This window comes from Hippopotamus amphibius, chromosome 7 (assembly GCF_030028045.1).
Source record: "Hippopotamus amphibius kiboko isolate mHipAmp2 chromosome 7, mHipAmp2.hap2, whole genome shotgun sequence".
Lineage (NCBI taxonomy): Eukaryota > Metazoa > Chordata > Mammalia > Artiodactyla > Hippopotamidae > Hippopotamus > Hippopotamus amphibius.
The window spans coordinates 104,231,932-104,251,864 of record NC_080192.1 but is presented as its reverse complement, the minus strand read 5'-3'; the positions used below and the strand labels follow the sequence as shown (position 1 = coordinate 104,251,864).

At 39.6% G+C, this 19,933-nt stretch overlaps 2 protein-coding genes across 3 annotated transcripts in view; both read right to left on the bottom strand.

Annotated features, from left to right (window-relative positions):
• Positions 1–236: 236 nt before the first annotated feature.
• Positions 237–9,149, bottom strand: GPR75 (G protein-coupled receptor 75). Its single transcript, XM_057743675.1, has 2 exons — positions 8,944–9,149; positions 237–4,512 (listed from the first exon to the last, which is right to left on the bottom strand). Exon 2 carries the CDS (start codon positions 4,412–4,414, stop codon positions 2,792–2,794), a length of 1,623 nt encoding a protein of 540 aa, XP_057599658.1. The 5' UTR covers positions 4,415–4,512; positions 8,944–9,149; the 3' UTR covers positions 237–2,791.
• A 2,719-nt stretch (positions 9,150–11,868) lies between these two features.
• Positions 11,869–19,933, bottom strand: part of PSME4 (proteasome activator subunit 4) — a 98,428-nt gene continuing 90,363 nt past the window's right edge. Inside the window, exons 44-47 of one of the 2 annotated variants that reach the window (XM_057740885.1) lie at positions 16,752–16,914; positions 14,722–14,855; positions 13,882–14,020; positions 11,869–13,397 (exon numbers count right to left, since the gene is read on the bottom strand). In XM_057740885.1, coding sequence (XP_057596868.1) covers positions 13,886–14,020; positions 14,722–14,855; positions 16,752–16,914 — 432 coding nt within the window. In that variant the 3' untranslated portion in view covers positions 11,869–13,397; positions 13,882–13,885. The remainder of the gene's footprint in view (positions 13,398–13,881; positions 14,021–14,721; positions 14,856–16,751; positions 16,915–19,933) is intronic. The other variant, XR_009054596.1, reaches the window with a different exon arrangement.

The following is a 19,933-nucleotide window of genomic DNA, read 5'->3' as shown; positions in this document are numbered from 1 at the left end:
ATTGTTCTTGGTTATTCTGAGTACAAATGCATGCTACACAATGTGGTCAAACAAGTTGTTTTGTCTTCTAAGGAAAAGAGCTCTCTCTGAGTTTCAACACTGCTATTCTCTGATGGTTTTTAAATGATTAGACAGGAAAGTAAAAGTATTGCAGTCTGATGTTCAGAAATGTTGGGTTTTTCATTAATTTTATTTTCCAAACATTAGTTGAAAAGAACATTAAAAGCATCAGAAATACAAATATGGCCTAATGGTTAACATCAGAACAATTATAAAATGTTTGAATACATCACATACTTCGCATCACAGTAAAACATCAAGAGAACTAATTAATATACCCTGCTAATTAGTCATATTCAACTGGATTCTCATTACTTTTATAAAAGTTCTCATTTTAGCCCTTATGGAGAAGTTATATATGTCTATTTATATCTTTATCTCCATATAGACATAGCTATAGATAGACATATATAACTTATGAAGAGACAAGTTACATATATCTATCTCTGTATCTATATCTACATATATCTACATATAGATATAGATACAGAGATATGAAGATACAGGAAGGCTAAGAATCTAGCCCACTATGTATTTCATGCAAGTTAAATCAATAATTCCTTTATGAGCATAAAGAGACTGAATACCTCATATGCACACGCTTAGTTTTCTTTATGCTATAATTTTTACCTCCCAAAGATGGGTCAAATCATCTCAAACTCAAATGTCACAAAGGAAACTTGTCATTTTTAGTTTTACATGTAGAAATTACTTTTTAAAAATCTTTTATTGTCACACTTGAAATGCCTGACCAAAAAAGAGATTCATACCTTAAAAAGTATGAAATAGCTTCATGATTAATATTACTACTTATAAAGCTGTTTGGCTTATTGAAATAAATACCAGGTTCTGAATTTAGACAAAAGCCTAATTCCTAATTTGCCACAATTCTTCAAATGATCTTGGGAGAGGATATTAGATTTCTTAATTCTTTGTTAAAAAGAGGTAATATATGAACCTATCCCATGGAAGTATTAATAAATGAAAACAGTGTTGTATTAAAAATATAAAAGCACAGTTGAAATAGGTTATAGTGACTTCCAAAAATAGCATTCCATTACCAAAAAAAAAAAAACAACAATGTGTGAGAGTGGATATTTTCTCTTCTGTTATAAAATTTAATAGCAAAAATAAAGGACAAAGGGGAGAGAAGGAAAGAAGGGAGACAGCCCTAAAAGGACTCTCTTATTTCAAAACAAAATAAAATCCGTATCTCATACTTTAACCTCGGAATTAGAAATGACTGGTTGATACCGGAAGGTAAGAGTTATTAGATGAGACTGAGCAGAGTTCCACCTGAGTATCAACTGTCTTCTCCATGCTTCTCATGACCTCTGTGTTTGCACAGCACGGGATAGGGTGCTATAAACTGAACACCTTTCATTCAAAGGGACAAAGTGCCTTCCAATCTGCAATAGCAGTTTTTGAATATAACAATTTATAAAGGTAGGTTTTGTATCTTGATGCTCATCTTGTCTAGAAGTTACAGTTCTAAAGTTGTATTGAATTCAAATGCCAACTGTATAATGAAAACATTTTTACATAAAAATATAAGTTAACAGTTGTTACACTAGGAATCACAGAGCGTATAATAAAATGTTTTTTAACTGTAGAAATACTTAATCTATTATGCCTTATTGCCCATTTCCAGTTTAAGATTCATAGGAGATAAAAAACACAATTAGTCTGAACACAGATCATCCTAAGAATTTTTCTACCATAGTAATATATAAACAAAGACCAAAAAAAAAAAATCTAAATAGTTACTTTTAGTATCTACTTTGTCAGGTTATTAACAAATCATTCTCACACAGAAGGAAAACATAAATCAAAACACCCCCATCTCATTCTTATACCTTCTTAGACAATCATTAAAGGTCATGTAACACATACAACAGTCTAGCCTGCTTCCCACATAACAGCACGCTGATGAGATGACCACAGCTAGTGCCTACTCTCCCAGGAAGAGCATCCCTCTACCACAGATGCAGTCCTCTTCACTAGGTTTCTTGGGTAAGATCATTCTGAAATAGAATAATTCATTTTTTAGCAAGCAAAAACAGATTTCTTTTTAAAAGAACTATACAGCTATTCAGCTGACATGAAGTAATAATGTCTATAATTAGAAACAGTAATCATCGTCATACTCTTAGTTGACTGTCTTATGAAAAGAAACTAACTAATGCTTGTGTATTTTTGGTAAAGATGGTTATAGATAATATATTTCCGATTTTTTGCTTTAACAATGTATTATTTACTCCAATAAGCCTGCTACCAAAAAAGTATATTGATTCCATTTCAACACTTCAAAGAATCAAAATTTATAATGCAGTTAATAAAAATAATGCCTCAGTAAAGATGATACCTTCACATTCTTTAAAAAATCCAGCTCAGACTTACTTCAAAGAACCATAACATTGACCATAATCAGTTCATTCCCTACTTTAACACAGTAGCAGGATCACTCCCTGGCATCTATTTAAAAGTTTAGTACAAAAGATTGGAGCACAGGTCAGGTGTAAAATAACAAACATTTACATCAACTCTTAAAATGTCAAGAAACTGCAAAGCTAATCAATAGATGCTAATGCTTCAGACAAAATAAAGTCATTAGTGTCCACTGTCGAGGTCTTTAAGTTTTGATGTACCTCTGGTCTCACAAAATTTTAAAAAATCAATTAGTATCAGAAACAAAAAACATTATCCACAAGATTCTCTAGCCTCCATGACTCTAAACAGAGGGGACTGGAATCTGCTTGGCTGAAGTACTGTCATATTCTTGCATTAAATCATTAGTGGTGTGATAATGCATGGCAATATATGAAGTGGCAAATCCAAAAGAGGTTACTGGCTGTAAGCTACGTGGGATACTTTCTTCCTGGGACGGGCTGCTGTTATAGATACTGTAGTACGGCTCAATGCGAGTGTTGATGGGGGTCGAGCTGCTCTGACCGTAGTGTTGATGTCCAGCAGACATCTTGGGACTGACCACACTTTCCTTCGAAGGACTTGGGCCGCAGGCCTGGTCCACAAATTTCTTCTGAGGCTTCGGAGACAACATGTAGGCAGAGTTTGTTTCATGATGGGAGGATTTGTTTCTGTTGACTTCGAGGCTCCCTTTCCCCATGGCTCGAAGTCGAGTCTTCTGTTTGCAGCAGAAGAAACCCAGGCCTATGTACTGGAGGCACCATAGCACTTTCCTTCTCAGCCCTGCACTGTTCCGCGAATATATAAAAGGGTTTAATCCTGACTTGAAAAATATAAGCGTAAAACCAAACAGTTCAAACTGGTAAAGGATGAAGCTTCCATTGCTGGACAGAACCACCTGCACCAAGGAGATCCCCAGTGGAAGACAGCACACCAGGACCGACAGCACAATGATCACACAGGTGACTACCGCCTTGGAATCCTTAGCCGTGGAGAGATTGACAGCCGACACCAGCCGGAGCCGGCTGGCCGCTGGGGTTGGCAGCTGGCTGGGGCTCTTGGTGTATCCGTGGGTCTGGACATGCTGCAGCTTGTTGTAATTCTGGTTCCTGTACAGAGCTGGCATGGTACACTGGATGGGATCTCCACCTCCCTTCCCAGGGGCCCCCATGAAAGGCTGTGGTCTGGAAGCATCAACTGTGATGACAGGGGGGCACTTTCTGACTTGAGCATTTTTCCGCAGGGTCTGAGCAATCATGATGTAAGACACAGAGACCACGGCAACACAGAAGGTGAAGTCCACCACATAGAGAGACAGGATGGCTTTCCCTTCTCCAGCCATCAGACTGGACATGGGAAGGCAGAGGTGGGACTTGCTGGTTTTCAGGGTGGCCAAGGTGGCGAGGGTGAAACTGGTGGCCCAGAGGAGCAGAGTGAGGAGCAAGGTGCAGGGAAAGGAGGCTGTGCGGTTCGGCTGCTTCCCCAGCACCATGTGGAGCCGATGCAGGGCGATCACCGCCACCGTCTTGAGGGACATGATGATGAAGCCGGAGCTGGTGAGGTGGAAGGTGAAGCAGAAAGCATCCGGTATGCCGCTGGCTGAGCTGAAGAACAACACGAAGGTGAACATGGGGGCCGTCACGCCACAAATGAAGAGGTCACAGAAGGACAGGTTCAGGATCATGAAATCAAAGTTGGTTCTGAATTTCCTGAAGGCCGGGTCAAAGAAGGACAAGAAGACAATGAAGTTGCCGTAAGAGCCCAGGAAGAAGATGATTGCGAGCAGGAAGGTGCAGGTCACCAAGGTGGCCGTGTGGATGAGGTCCTGCAGGTCCTCCTGGAGAGCAGTGCTGTTTCCTCCCTGGGAGTGAGGCACACGTAGCAGGGTGGTGTTGGGGGCATCCTGAAGGTGGTCCGTTGAGTTCATCTTCAAAGAGAGATGACTCTTCCTTCTGTGGGAAGGGAGTCAGGGCCTCAACTCACAGATGAGCGATATCTGACAAAAGAGGCCCAAGGCAGAAAAGCCTGCACACAAAAATGCATACCCAGAAACAGAAAGGAATTAATGGAGAAAGCAGAGTGATCTCATGATCTTTTACAAAAGCACTAGACTTTTTCAGCTTTGACCCCGTGCCTAGAAAGCATTTCTCTTCGCAAAGCCCCACACAGAAAAGACACAAACACCTCGAAATACATTCATCCAGCTAATTTCAGGTTTTACGACACAGTGGTTTTCAAACTAGTTTAAGCATCACCTAGAGAGTGGGTTAAACAAAAACAGATTCCTAGGCCTCACCCCTTGAGATTGTGATTTAAGGGTGGGTATGTAGACGTCACCTTTGGAAACTCTGCAGTGCTAGACACTGGAGACACGAGAACATAACCTCTCTACCAAAGAGATCACAAACTAGTTGGAGGCGATCAACCTAACTATGTAATTACAGCCAAATGTGGCACATCAGCTGATGGCAGTGGGCTGTGGAAGGAAAAGAAGGATCTAATCCAGCCCAGGGTGGAGGCTGAGGGAGGCTGAAAGTCAGGGTCTCGACAAGAGCAGCTAGTTGGGTGAAAGGTGAGGGGCAGGGAGTATGGAACAGACAGGCTGGGAGAAGGGGCGTAGGTCTTTGCAGCATTAGGACTGAGGCAAGAAACAACCCGTGCTTTACATATAAGCAAGGGGGTACTGCTAAAGTATACTGTGGCCTTTTACGTAACTCCCACACATCACTAAAAAATCCGACTTTTCCTAGGAAGAATCCTTTATTTTCCATTATTTATATTTTCTTCTCCCTGCTTGTGATTTCTTGGCCAACTCCATATTCTCCTCTGGAAAAGAACTTTGTGTAGGACTATATTTGAGAGGGAAAAAAATGGAAGTAAGGAAGGATGTCAGAATTATATTAGAGATATACAAGGTGTGAAGCACCACTTTGTAAACTCTTTATAAATGTGATATCCCAGCAGGAATATCCTCGTGATGAAGCAGGAGGCATGCACCCATTCACCCAGTGTATCTCTATCGTGTGCATACTCTCTGCCAGCTTTATGCTAGGTACTGTGGGTGCAAAGATGAGTAAGACATAGCCTCTACTTTTTTTTTTTTTTAATTTTTATTTTTTTTTTATTTTTTACGTTTTTAATTTTTTTTGGGGGGGGTACACCAGGTTCAATCATCTGTTTTTATACACATATCCCCATATTCCCTCCCTAGCCTCTACTTTTAAAGAATCATTTCTTTTTCTTCTTGGTCCTTTATTTTCTTAACTTTTTTTTTTCCATTTTGCAGTGAGATTTAAAATACACCCACACAGTCTTCTGTTGTTCCAAATCCCAAAACCCTGTGTGGCCTGGTGCCCACCTCGCTCCTTAAGATGCTTCCCAGTGGTACAGCTTAAGTTTTTCCTTGGAGACTGGGGCAATGCTCTTGGCAACCAAAAAGAACTTGCTTTAATTCAGCACTTTAGGAATAACCAGTGGTACTGGGGAGGTCCAGGGGTGATGTTCAGAATATTTAACCACTAGCTCAAGCTGAGTCCCAGAGGCCTCCAGCTGTGCCAGGGTTAACCCTTTAGTTACTGAATCATGGGGCGCAGAGGAGAGGGCTTGGTCAGTGAGGGATTACTGGGGGCTCCAAGCAGGAGCTATGGACCACCCAGTACAGAAATCGCCCAGCGTTCGACAACAGGTACAGCTGTGCAAGTGACTACCAGACAAATTTCAGTCCTGGGGAAATCCATAAAACTAACTAGTGTCCTTCATGAAGGAAAGAGAGGACCTCTTCTGCATTCTCAATGGTCACAAAGTGCAGATCATAACAATATGATGAATTTCTCTACTGGGAAGTAGGACCAACTTTTCTGTACTTTCCTTATAAAAGTTCTATGAGAGAGAAAAATTAATCCTGACCTTTTGTTTCTTGATGATTAGAATTAAAAAATAATAATAATGGATAGCTTATTGTTTTCATTTAAAGACTGTGTCTATTTCTGACCCTTTTTGATACCTGTGTAGTGAAAAAAAAGAAAACTTTTTACTGTTAATTTTTTAATTGTTAGTTGGAGGACTGGGGTTAACTAATGATAAAAGAAGTAGAAGAGAAAATCCAGTTTGTGGAAGCAGGAAGAGCAGAAAGGTAAATACTACTATTTACAGCAAATTCCTCTGACCTCTTAGAGGGAAGCAGAAATTTGGTTTGGGGAAATTAGAAGGATGAAGAGTCTGGAATTAGAATGCTAACAGAAATATCAAGTAAGTGGGTAACAATGAAGAAGTGGGTGATGGAAGTTACGAAGACCCCAGGCTGGGAGATATTTGGAAAGGGGAAAGTGGAGTGATGAGGCACCAACATTAGTTAAGGATAGGAGGCAGAAGGAAAAAAAAAAAGATTTGGAGGAGCTGAGAGGCAATTTTCACTTTCTATCCAAATATAATTTTTCCAATAAATTTAAATTTTTTTAATATATTACAAAAATAAAGAATTCTGGGTCAGGAATATAATGATCAGTATCATCATTAGTATGTTCACTTTACTAAGTGCTTGTGATGTGCCAGGCAGTGCTCTCAGTGCTCTACGCTATTAACTGACTGAATCATCTCAACAACCCTGAGACAGTATAACTCACCTCTATTTTACAGATGAGGAAACTGAGTCAGAGAGAGAGCACCTATCTTAAAGGGGTAGAGCATGGATTTGAACCTAAGCAGTTACTCTCCAAAGGCCGCACTCCACCATCAAGCGAAACAGAATAGCAAAGCAATCAAGGCAGGGAGTACCAGGTCAAAAGACAGTTACAGCAGCTATAATTTATTGGGTGGTTACTATATGCCAGGTACTTCTACTAGAACCTTTAAGTAGGTTATCAAACTTTATTTCATTCTCATTATAATCCTACAAAGTACGTATTGCAATCCCTTCCCAACTCAAAGTTCCTGGAGCCCCAAATTTGAATACAGATTATGTGTGTGTGTATATATATATATATATATACACACACACATACTTCCATGTACCTTTTTGGCAAGAATGAAAAATTATGGTTCTGGTATAAAGTAACTATAAATCACTCTGATTTGGGATAATCAGAAAAAAAGGAAGGAATCAGAAGCTGGGAAGAGAAAAGGGAGGAAAAACAGAAGACAGAAGTAAAGATTTTAGAAGAGAACTTTAGAAGCAATAAGGAAATGGAGGGAAAGTAAAACCAGGTCTTAGTACTAACTTCTGTGACTTTAAGAAAGAGGAGGTTGAGATGACAATTTGGGACAAAGCTGTGATGGTAGAACTATAAAACTCAGTTATTGGCAGGGGTAGGGGGTGGGCTGAGGGGGCCGTAAATGAATACCTATTTGCTACTTGCTTCTGAATATTACATAAAGGTTACCAGCATTCTTTTCAATGCAAGCATACAAGCTACTTTTTATCTTTGGGACCATAAATAGGTCCTGGAAGAAGATGCAGTTAAAGCAATAAAGTCAGAAAAATTTTAAGTTGGAACACCAGTCGTAAGAAGACATATTAGGTACAATAAGATGGAATGAATTCATATCATAAGCATCTTATTACAACTAAGAAGGAGAGATCCTAAAGTAACTAGTAAGCAAGGAATAGTAAGTGAAAATTTATTGTACAGCAATGATTTCTCATCAGGATGTGTGTGAAGGACCTCTGATAATCTCTTGTGCTATCTTAATATTTTAGTAGATATTAAATTTTACATGTTTCAACAAGTCAACTTATGACCTGGATTCTTTCAACTCTTTTTTTTTTTTTTTCATAATGCCTTCAATTCCTCCATGACAAGCGTTTTCAGAGTCTAACCCTCACGAGAGAACAAGGTTCTGTACTATAATATTATTCCCACTATATTTGTATTGATCAGGAAAACGTCAGAGAAGTTAGATGACTCGTCCAAGGTCACTAAGATTCAAGCCAGATTTATCTGATTTCAGAGGCCATGCTCTTTCTCCCCAGTTGAACTACCTTTTGAAGCCCAGAGCAGCTGATGGGATCCGGTAGGGTCAGTGGATGAGGGAGATCGGGAGGCTGTGGAGCACCCCCATGAGGATAGGGATGGAGTGGGAGGCTGCTGGGACCGGAGAGCGACCCCGACCGGGGACTTGAGATGGGTAGGGGCTCCCTGGGCTGGGGAAGGTTATGGTAAGGAGGGCCTAGGCTGGTCCAGGAAAGCTTGTAAAAGATTCGGCAGAGGGTCGGTGAGGTGAGAAGGTCTCAGGCAGGGCATGAGCGGTAGGGGAGGGGTTCCACGGGCTCCGCGGAGCCCGGGAACGGGCAGGGCAGGAGCGAGATGGCTTCCCCGCAGGCCGCGCCGGGAGCGCAGGTGCGGGGCGGCCGGGCCTGGACGCGCGCAGCCGCCTCCTCGCTCATCCGGCGGCTTCTCGCGGCCCGGCCCTCCCGGTGCCCGCGGGGTCGTCCTCCGCCAGGGGCCCGTGGCCTCTCACCTGCCCGGTGGCCGCAGCGCCACCCCTCCTCCTCCATCTCGCAGCCCGGACCCCAGCTCCGCCCGCCGCCCGGGAGGATGCAGGGCTAGAGGCATCATCGCCATCGCCGCCGCCTCCGCGCGTCCCGGGAGCCGCGGCGAGCCGGGGCGCGGAGGCGCAGGAACGGAGACGCCGAGGGCGCCGCCCCCTCCGCCGGACACTCCGGCTCGGCGCCCCGCCTGTCCCCGCACCCTCGCCGCCTCTCGGGCCTTCTGGTGCCCGGGGGCCTGGTCGCTTCCGCCGCCCCGACCTCCGTCCCCCGCGCCGCACGAGGTCTCAGGCGCGCCCTTTTGCCGCTCGGGAAATGGGGGCTCCCCGAGGCTGGCAAGAGCCGACATACCGAGGAAGAGGGAGAGCGGAATGGGTGGAGAGGAGGGCAAAGGTGGGGGCACCGATGGCACACAGCGCGACCCATGGGGGCCTTGGGTGGAGACAGTGGACAGGGCGGAGTGCTGGCTTCATGTCGGTCTTAGCGGGGTCTGGGGGCTTCCCTGGGCTTCTGGCCGTCCCGCCGCCCACCTCTCCCCATTCCTGGTGCTTCCAAGTCCGCCTGCCTAGCTCCTTTCTACATGTTCTGGGGAGAAAAGAAAGCTGGTTAAAATCTACTACTTCAGTGTCCCAACCTGGGTAACTAGGATCTTACTACTTTTCTAACCTTCTCAGAGGGTACCACTTAGAAAGTGCTATTTGAACGTTTTTTCCTTCACCTAGTGCCATAAAATGGGAAACTTCCGTTTAAGTGAAGTACTTAGGATATTGCTATTGAAACTCCTATTTGGCTAATAGTTTATCTTTTAAAACATAACTGTTTGGTACCAACAGGTACCAAAGAATTTGATTTATGTATATAACTTGTTTTTTTCAGCCCCTCCCACTCCACTTTCATCAAGAGAAAATCAAGAGGGCTGGATAATTTATGAGGTAGATATTCAGTCCAGGAGTTGACCATGCTATTAGAATTAGAAAAAAAAAATTCACAAGTTGTAAAGGATTCTAGAGATCTAGATGAGAAAATCTGGAACCACCAAAGTTCCAGAACTAGTAAGTACCACCACCAAGACTAAAGCTACTTAATTATGTCTACAAAATGTACCAGTGGTGTGTCAAACTGGAGTGTCAAACTGGAAAGAACACTGGTTTAATAGTCAAAAAGTGGAAAATCTACAAATAAACAATCAGCACTGACTATAAATATGTTAAGATATGAACAGGCTATCATTTTGCAGGAAACCAGCGTTCTAATACACACTATCACTGACAATGCAAACTGACGTGCACTTTGAGGAAAGAACATTAGAGCCATTAAAATGTTCCAATTTATGACCTAAAAATGTCACTCCTGGGAATTTATCCTAAGGAAATACTTGAATAAAAGAAAAAAATTTTAAGCATGAAGGCATGAAAATGTTTACTGCAGTGTGATCTGTACTTAGAGAAAACTGAAAACTCTGATGTTCAACAGTGAGGGAATACTCAAAACAGTTACATTACAAGACAAGTGGCCTTTGGGCACAAAAATAACTACATAGACTGTAGAAAGTTAATTTTTCTAGTAAGACACAATTCCTCACTGGTCCTTTCTGGCCACATTATTGATCATTCACATTAAGAGAACAGGTAGGTAGGGACTTCCCTGGTGGTCCAGTGGTTAAGACTCGACACTCCCACTGCAGCGGGCATAGGTTCTATTCCTGGTAGGGGTAAACTCCCCTCCCCCACCCCCCAAAAAGAAAAAATAGAATAGGAAGGTAAACTTTCTTCCCAAATTTTGAAACACAATTTGCAAAGTCTTTCTTTTTTTTATAGGAGTCATTCAGAAACTAAGGATTATTTACAGACTTTCTCCTTTACTCAGTACCCCCAACCCCACCCTATTCCCTTAGAAACCTGCCTTAACTGAGTCTTCCAGGCCCAATCAGCAGTGACTTCTAAACACGGGTTGGCCTTCACACATCACCCCCCAAACGCTTAATACTTGCCTTCCCTTAACACTGTTCCTGGTGTTCTCCATTCTTTTGAATGCAACATACATTTAAGAATTTAGACAATAGTTGCCATTCATCCCCTTTCTCTCCCTCCTCCTTTTCATTCTTGAGGCCATGACAGAAAATTTAGGAATTAAATAATTCACAATATAACCAGTTAGGGTATCAAAGTAATAAGCAACTTCTAAGCCTGGTATCAGAATCACATGGGGCATGTTAAAAACTCAGATTACGGTACTCTGCTTTCAGGTCTAGAGCGGGAATTAGGGGTCTCCACCAGTGGTTCTCAATCGTGGCTGCAACTGAAGCATCTGTGGAGCTTTTAAAAGACGTTGATGCCTGAGTCCCAACCAGAGAAATTCTGGTTAAGGAACACAGTGGGTGCCCAGTATCTTGTATTTTTTAAATTCCCCACTTTAGGAACCTTGCCTACAGTAATGTTTCATACAGCTTGGCTAGGAAAAACTGAAGTGGTCAATGTAACAAAACCTCACCACTCAAACTGTGGTTTCAGGACCAGGCATCAATATCACGAGCTGGAAGCATGAACTGAAGTTCACATTCTAGGTCCATCAATTTGAGAATCAATCATCTAGATCACTGTTGTCCAATAGAACTTTCTTCGGTGATGAAAACATTCACCTGCTTATTTAACAGGGTAACCACTAGCTACAAGTGGCTAATGAGCACCTGAAATGTGGCTACTGAGACTGAGGAATTTTTAAATTTAATTTAAATGTAAACAGTCACTTGAGCTTTTGTACTCGACGGGCTGATCTAGATAATTCACTCTGGTCAGAGGGCATGAATTTACAAATCCAGATCTATGAATGAAAAAGGAATCCACGAGAGTCACTGGCTACAGAACTGTCTTCTCCTTGTAATGAAGACAAAAGCCAGGTGTTAAAAACAATCCATTTATTGGGTTTTAAACTAGTTACACAATTGAAATAATCAGTTTGGCACTACTCTATACAGGGATTATGCCTGTCTATGCTGACACGTAAATACTGTACCGGGACCTCTGCTGTGCTTAGGTCTGTATTAAGTCATTCAGCAAGTAGATACTAAAAAATATACCGTAGTGTTCCTTTAAGGAAGACTGTACAGAGCGTGTTGCAAGATGACATTCACCAAATTGTGAATTACTTGAACCTAGAAGATACTTTGAGTTCTATAAACTGGCACAGGCAAATGTGGCGTTCGCATTTAGAGATGCACACAAAAAGTTACAAGAAAATTCAGACATTCTATCGATAAATGAACTCAAAAAACCCACACCTCAGCTTTTGTAACACGAAAAGATAAAGAAAATAATTTAAAAACACACAAAAAATGGCATTCAATTGGTACAAAAGCCAAAAATCACTATAATAAAGAGCTACATGTGAATCTTTACAAATTAATTACACAATGGTGTTCTGTAAGAGGTTGCATCTGTACAAAGTCTTGTCAATGCTATCTCTACAGTTTATACAGTCTTTTACAACTATGTAACAATTATTAAACAAGTCAATTAAATATTAAGACTTATTAGTCTCTCAACGATTCTGCAGGCAAAAAAAAAAAAAAGGAAAAGGAAAAAAAAATTAAAAAAAAAAAATTACAGAATTTCCACAAACACAGCAGTCTTCCATTAGTGAAAATAACAGTTTTCAAAGAGGGTCAAACAATATTTGTAAAGAATACAGGTAAAAATCAACCAGTCAGGGTTTTAATGTTGCTGCTGTTTATTTTCAAAATCACACATTGTACACATACATATCAATCAATCAAAAATTTATTCACCAAACCCCTGGTTTTTCAGCAATTGCTCTTCTATTCAGCACCAAAAACTCCAGTCTGTGGGAAACACATGGACACAGACTTCACCTCTGTGTCTTGGTCGAGCAACCCATCAGGTCCTTGGCTGGGTTCAAGACTTGCCCTCTTTTCTCTTCCTCTTCATGGCTCTCCAGACCCAAGGCTCTCAAGGCTTCGGATTTATGGCCCACAGCCCTACTACCATCTAAACCCAACAGCCATTTGGAAAGAATTCAAAATAACTTGAGATGAATGAAATGACAGGACCTGTATTACAGATGGGCATTCTCCATTCCGAGTAAACTGTTTCATAATGAGTTCTAGACTCTGTCTGGTCTTGGATGCCATGATCGTATTGGGTAATTATTTCTTGTCTGAGACACTGTGGCTTTGTCAGATGCCTCAAAGAAAAAGTGATCAATATTCTGGAAATACTTCTGGACAAGTTAGGAAATCAAATGGCAGCTGAGAACCTGTGGAACGCAGACTAATGAGACCAAACACAGAAACCATCAAAATGATGAGAGCTCAACAGAGGCAGAGTTTTAACCTGCAGAAAGCCACCACAGATGGTACCTGAGGATCTGGAATTTTTGATGAAAAGAGCTCGAAGTGAGGACTACTCATCTGTAACAAGGAGGAAAAAAAATTCAGTTAGACAACAGGACATCCAACTCTAAAGGCCTACTAAATGAAATCACCTTTATTCATCCTATCTCAGTAGAAAGGCTTCTGGGTCCTCCCTCTTTAATACAGAATGGATAATAAATACTTAAGAATCCAGATAAAATGTTTTCACAACTATAGAACCTAGAATCCCTAGGACAACCCAAAATGCTCAGGCCCCATTCAGGAGGCAACTAAGAGTAAGATCTTTTTTCTTTTATCTAACCATGAGTCCACTCATGCATAAAGGTCCAAAAGCAGTCACATCAATTCTCTGCTTAAATACCTAAAGCAGAGAAGAAAGGATAAAATTCTCTGGCAAGTTACTTCCACTGGCCATAGCAAATGTCATGAAAGAAAAAACTTAGGAATACCCGCTTCTCAGTTATCAAACCAATGACCTTTGCCTGAGGATGTCGGACTTCTTTAAACTCCGCTGCCTCACCTTTCTATGCATAATAGCAGGGTGACACGAGGAGATCGGTGAGAACAAGCAGCTGGTCATCAGTGAACTGCTGTTTGTGTTCTTGCCAGTTGTCATGGTGTGTCCTCCGGAAATTGGATAAGGTCTTCTTTACCGTCATCTGTAGAGTAGACAACCCCATACATTTTATTTTAACCTCTCCAGGGTTATATTTAAGATACCTTTAGCTAAACAACAATCCTTCTAGACTTCAGATCTTACATTTCACCAAGCACTACAAAACCAATAAACCAATCTTACTTTAAAAAGCCACCAAGCTTACTTCTTTAGAATTAGTACTAGCAGCACTTTAGGATAAGTGACTAGAACTCACACCACATTATTAAACCAGTTTCAATATATACTTATAACTATTTACCAAAGTGAAAAGGACAAATCATTGGTCTTCCAAAGTTGTTTAATGTAGGAACACAGGTGTTCACTAAATAATACCATCACATTTTCCTCTTTAATATTAGCTCCCAGTTAGACACTTCCTGGATATGAAATGCTAGTGAAATAGGAAGTATAAAATTTAACTATCCTGATAACACTGACAATACTTTGCTTCCACTGGACTGGGAGAGACAGAAGCTATGGTAATTTCCTTGCTACCAAAAGATCTCAAATATACACGGCAGCAGGATCTCTGCAAGATTTTAATAATTACTGAGAAGTAGACCTGGCTCTGGCAGAGGTAGCAGCAGTAGCTTTATCAGAGCAGAAGATCCAGAGTTTAAAGATAATTATTAGTGTAAATGGTTTCTTACAAAATATCACTGAAAATATATGTGCAAAGAAACTAACGAAGGAGAATTTTACCTCAATGGGCTGAGGATCATTCAGATGTGCACTGAGATTCATAAGGAGCTGGGGCATCCAGGTGGGAACGTCATAAGGACTAGAAAGAACACACGCACCGAGCCCCAGAACCCCAGCGTGGCGTCTGACCAGCTCTGTAAAGAAAACAGCAATATATGTGCAAATATTTACAGGACTCTACTGCAGTTGCTACAGTGAAATAAAATTAGTCTTCAATTATGCTAGTTGTTTCCAATGCATGAATGTCTGCATTTAAAAATGCCTCTGTATGCACACATTTCAAAAACACGATTTTAAGGCTAAACTAAAAACATCCTATAGCTGTCCATCAATGATGGCATAATTCTATTTAGGTCCAGAAATGTGTCATATATTTGGTAAAACTAACATAGTAATGGTTTTTTTTGATCAATTCATATCATATGTGAAAGTGCAATCTCTGTTCCTAAAAAAATCACCAGTCAAAACTAGATTCCAAGACTTCCCTGGTGGTCCAGTGGTTAAGACTCCCAATGCAGGGAGCCTGGGTTCAATCCCTGGTCAGAGAACTAGATTCCACATGAAACAACTAAGAACCCGCATGCAGCAACTAAGACCCGGTACAGTCAAATAAATTAAAAATAGAAAAGAAAAAATTAGATCTCACTTTTCTGGATGTGACTACCCCCTACAGAATACGTCAATTCAATAGGTAAACACATCATGAATGTGGAATGTCTGTATTTCTCAAAACAGAACTGCAGTGTGTCTGTATTCTACAGGGTTGGGTTCTTCCTTTTTAGTGATAAGTTACATTAAAGTGCTTTCAAATTCTCACTGTTTTTTAATAAAGATGTGTGCATGTATGTGTTTTTAAGTCTATTATATGTGTATACATGAAACATGGTGGATAGGGAGTTGAAGTTAAGAAAAAGGGAATATGGAGTAGTCATAATTATACATAATGCCATTTGGTTTAACAAAGACCTAAAACTACTTTGGTACCTAATTATTAAAAATACAGTTTTACTAGAACATATATTGGTATTTTATTGGAAATTGCTATTAGGTAACTATATGAGATAAAGTCCTGCTGCATATACAGAACACACTTGTGATGCCAAGGGCTGTGGGGAGGAGGGAGATTGGGCGTTTGGGATTAGCAGAGCCAAACTATAGGATGGATAAACAACAAGGTCTTCTGTATAGCACCCAGAACTATATTCAATATTCTGTGACAAACCATAATGGAAAAGAATATGAAAAAGAACATATATACACACACACATATATATAAAAAATTGAGTTGCTTTGCTGTACAGAAGAAATTAACACAACACTGTAAATCAACTATACCTGAATAAAGTCAAAAAAATTAAAACCTTGTTATAATGAGCACTTAAGAGCTTCATATTCCAAGCACTTCCTGCAAATTCAGTAAGCTTCCTACTAATAATCTTTCTGTGTTTTCCATTATTCTTATGACTCTTTGTAGTTAACAGTGGCAAAATCAGATGTTTTGCAATCACATTTAAATTTCTCTAAACATGACAGTCATCAGATCTTATTTTCTTGTTTACCTTTATGTTCAATTAGAGTGGAAGCTCTGGTAGAATAATGAGTCTTCTCACCCTCACCAAATGCCTAGTGAAGTAATGATGTTCCCCTCTCCAATGAAAGCAAGGCTTACTTTGTTTACTCAGTTTTTTCTCTTAGTACATCTACACATAAGTTACAAATTCTAAAAACAAATACTTCAGATCCTCCAAAATAACTAATTCTGGATACCCTGCTTTATAGTGATTTCAGGTGGGTGAGTACAGGCTTGATTTACGATAATAGTTGTACACAGCTGTGTATATACCCCTTTGTACCTCTCTCAATTTTAGCTTTTTATACCACAGGTCTTGCCTTTTATATGCAAAGCTCCTCAAAAGCAGGGACAGCTATTCCAAGTACCTAGCACAGACCTAGGCACATACAAGCATTCAATAAATATCTGTTGAGTAAGCCTGGTTAATTCCCAAAAGGTTTTCTACCAGTATTGTTACCTGCAGAAGGAATCGTATCTCCTACAAAACCAGGGTCTCGCTTCCTTTTCTTCGGTAGTTTTGTTTTGCAAAGTTGCTCAAAATGAATCTGCATAGGACTGTCCATGGTAAGGAAGTTACACTGTAACAGACCACTTAAGGTGGTAGCAGCCATTTCTCGAACCTATAGAGAAAATCACTTCCATTAGAGCCAAGACTAATAAGCCTGGGGAGGTGAAGAGGGTGGTGAGGGAACTAGGGTGGGGACCTCCTGTGATATCTGTACACAAATTGTGTAAATGCTCTTTTGCAGTTTCTTAATAGAGATTTCATCAGATTCCCAAAGGGTCTGTGGCCTCAAAACAGATGAGTCACTATACTAGGTTTACAGAAAGTAAATGCTTAACTATGCTATACAAAATTAAATTTCTCAATACACTGATTATTTTCCCACTGACTGATAGTTCTTCTTATCTGGGGTGTAACTGTAAAAGCAGTGCCAGAGCCTGACATTAAAATTAAATTTTCCTAGACTCTACATCCCTTAAAACAACTGCTGTTGTTGTTTTTATTGGTAATAAAGATACAGGATATTTTCTATAATTGGCATACATAGTAGAGATTTATATCCATTTTAATTCTTATGAATTTCACAGGCTGTCAGACTATAAATACAGTTTATGGAAGTACTAAATGAAGAGTGTTTAACAGTCCATTTCAAATTGAAATGGGAACTCAAGTTTTGGGAAGACAAAAAAAGCTGTAAAAAGTTATCTCATACAAATCACAAAAATTTGTGCTAAACAGTCATAAGGAAAGGCAATAATAATTTGAAAAAAAAAAAACCCACAAATGCTTTGCTACTTATTTCCTTCAAAAGATTTTTTTCTTAATTTTTACACTGTGACAGTTTGGGGGTACTTAACATATTCTTTGCTACTTTCATTACATTATATGAAATACATTAAAAAATGTTTTACTACTTCATACTTGGTTGCATTATTTCCTTTCATAATGTGATATTTTTATATGTAACTATTGACTAGAATGTTTTCAACCTCTCACTACTATGCTACACAATATTGTTAATTTACATAATTTTTCCATATTGCAATCAATGTATTTTCTTTGGACATGGCTAATTCTAAGAATTGGAATTACTAAATTTCAATGTATCTCTAATTTTACTGTTAATTTTGTGGCTACTAGTTGCTTTTCAAAGAGCCAGTGCTCACATACTATGATACAAAACTAATGTGAATACTAGTTTTAAGTTACCAACACTGGTTATTATTAGTACACATTCTTGTCCTTGGGGGGTGGAGAGAACACTAAATTAAGAGTAGGTGGAAAATGTCTCATTGTTTTCAGTTTGCATTTCTCTGGTCATTAAGAGAGGTTTGACTTTTCATTGTTTACTGCTTGTATTGTTTTCACCCACACATATACGATACCACCATCACTATCTACTCTTTAAGGTCTCGATGATCTTCTTACGCCACAATGTTTTTCTCAAGTTTGACGCTTGACCAATTAAATTTAATGGTCAGATTTGTCCATCTTTGGATTTGTGACATCTATTGACTTAAATACTTAGAAAGCCATTCTCGGCTCACAGTTAACATAACCAAATTCATTTTTCCTACTTTCTCTAAGTAAAAAGGGGAGAGGGTATGTGTACCTTTACTATATCTGGAATACATTTCAGTGTGAGATGTTCTAATTTATTTATATTTTCTCCAAACTGTTAACAAATTACCCAAACACCTCCAACTGAATTACTTTCTTTCCCAATAGTGGGGTCTGTTTCTTTGATATTATGTTCCAAGGGTCAGTCTGTACATGTCTATAGTTACTGAACAGTTAATTTTAAAAGGTGAGAGAAAAAAGCATTTAGCTTTTTTATCTATTGAATTTTCCATCACTTCTAAAAATTTTCCTTTAAATCTAATAAAGTTGTCTTTAAACATTTCTTATTTAGATTACCACAGTTTTTTTCTCCCAATATTACCATGAATAGTTCTAATTATTACTGATATTCAGTACCATTTTAAAAATGATAGTTTTACTAAATGTCATGCTTATGTTTATAGTAACAGCTAAGTTTAAGCCTACTACATGGAATAAAATATAAAAATAATCTATAAAATGTTCTACAACAAGGTTCAGAAACCAGTTCATTTTGCTATAATATTTAAAGGTAGGAAACACTGACTTTTGAGATTTCTACCTTTCCATTTCCATTCCTTTAGTTTAAAAAAAGATACTATAAAAAATTTACAGATAGCTGCAAATATTTTAATTGAAGCCTGTCAGAGTTATAACTACAATGTGAGTATCCTAGGAACTGGACATATCTCCTCCCAGAACACAAAAAGGTGGAATGCAACATGAACAGGTTCATTAGGGAGGTGGAGAAATTTCCATTTCCAGTTCCCTATGGATACAAATCTATTTTCAGTGCTCTCAAATAAAATATATATAATTATTGGGAGTGTTCCACTACATGGAAAACCCATAAAGTCCATAAAATAAAATAAGCAAAAATTTCACAAAATTTTCAATTACATTGTCTTTACCTAAGGCCAATTTAGAAAGTTACGTCTTTTTTTAAAAAATAAATTTATTTATTTATTTATTTTATTGGCCGTGTTGGGTCTTTTTTTTTGCTGTGCTCGGGCTTTCTTTAGTTGCGGTGAGTGGGGGCTATTCTTCGTTGTGGTGTGCAGGCTCCTCATTGCCATGGTTTCTCTTGTTGTGGAGCATGGGCTCTAGACATGTGGGCTTCAGTACCTGCAGCACATGGGCTCAACAGTTGTGGCTCACGGGCGCTAAAGCGCAGGCTCAATAGTTGTGGCGCACGGGCTTAGCTGGTCCGCAGCATGTGGGATCTTCCTGGAGCAGGGATTGAACCTGTGCCCCTGCATTGGCAGGAGGATTCTTAACCACTGTGCCACCTAGGAAGCCCGAAAGTTATATCTTATTCCATAATTATTACATCATGCTTTTCTTACATGAGGCTAATGTGAACTAACAGACTTGTCTTTTTATACAAAACATTAATGTTACCTCAGCAAAAAAGTTGACTTTAATTTCTCTACCAAGGGGAAAAAAAAAGGGACAACAATTTTACCTTAAATATACTGAATAATAGCACGTACGTATAGATATTCATTCTCTTGAAACTGCTCTCATACACACTC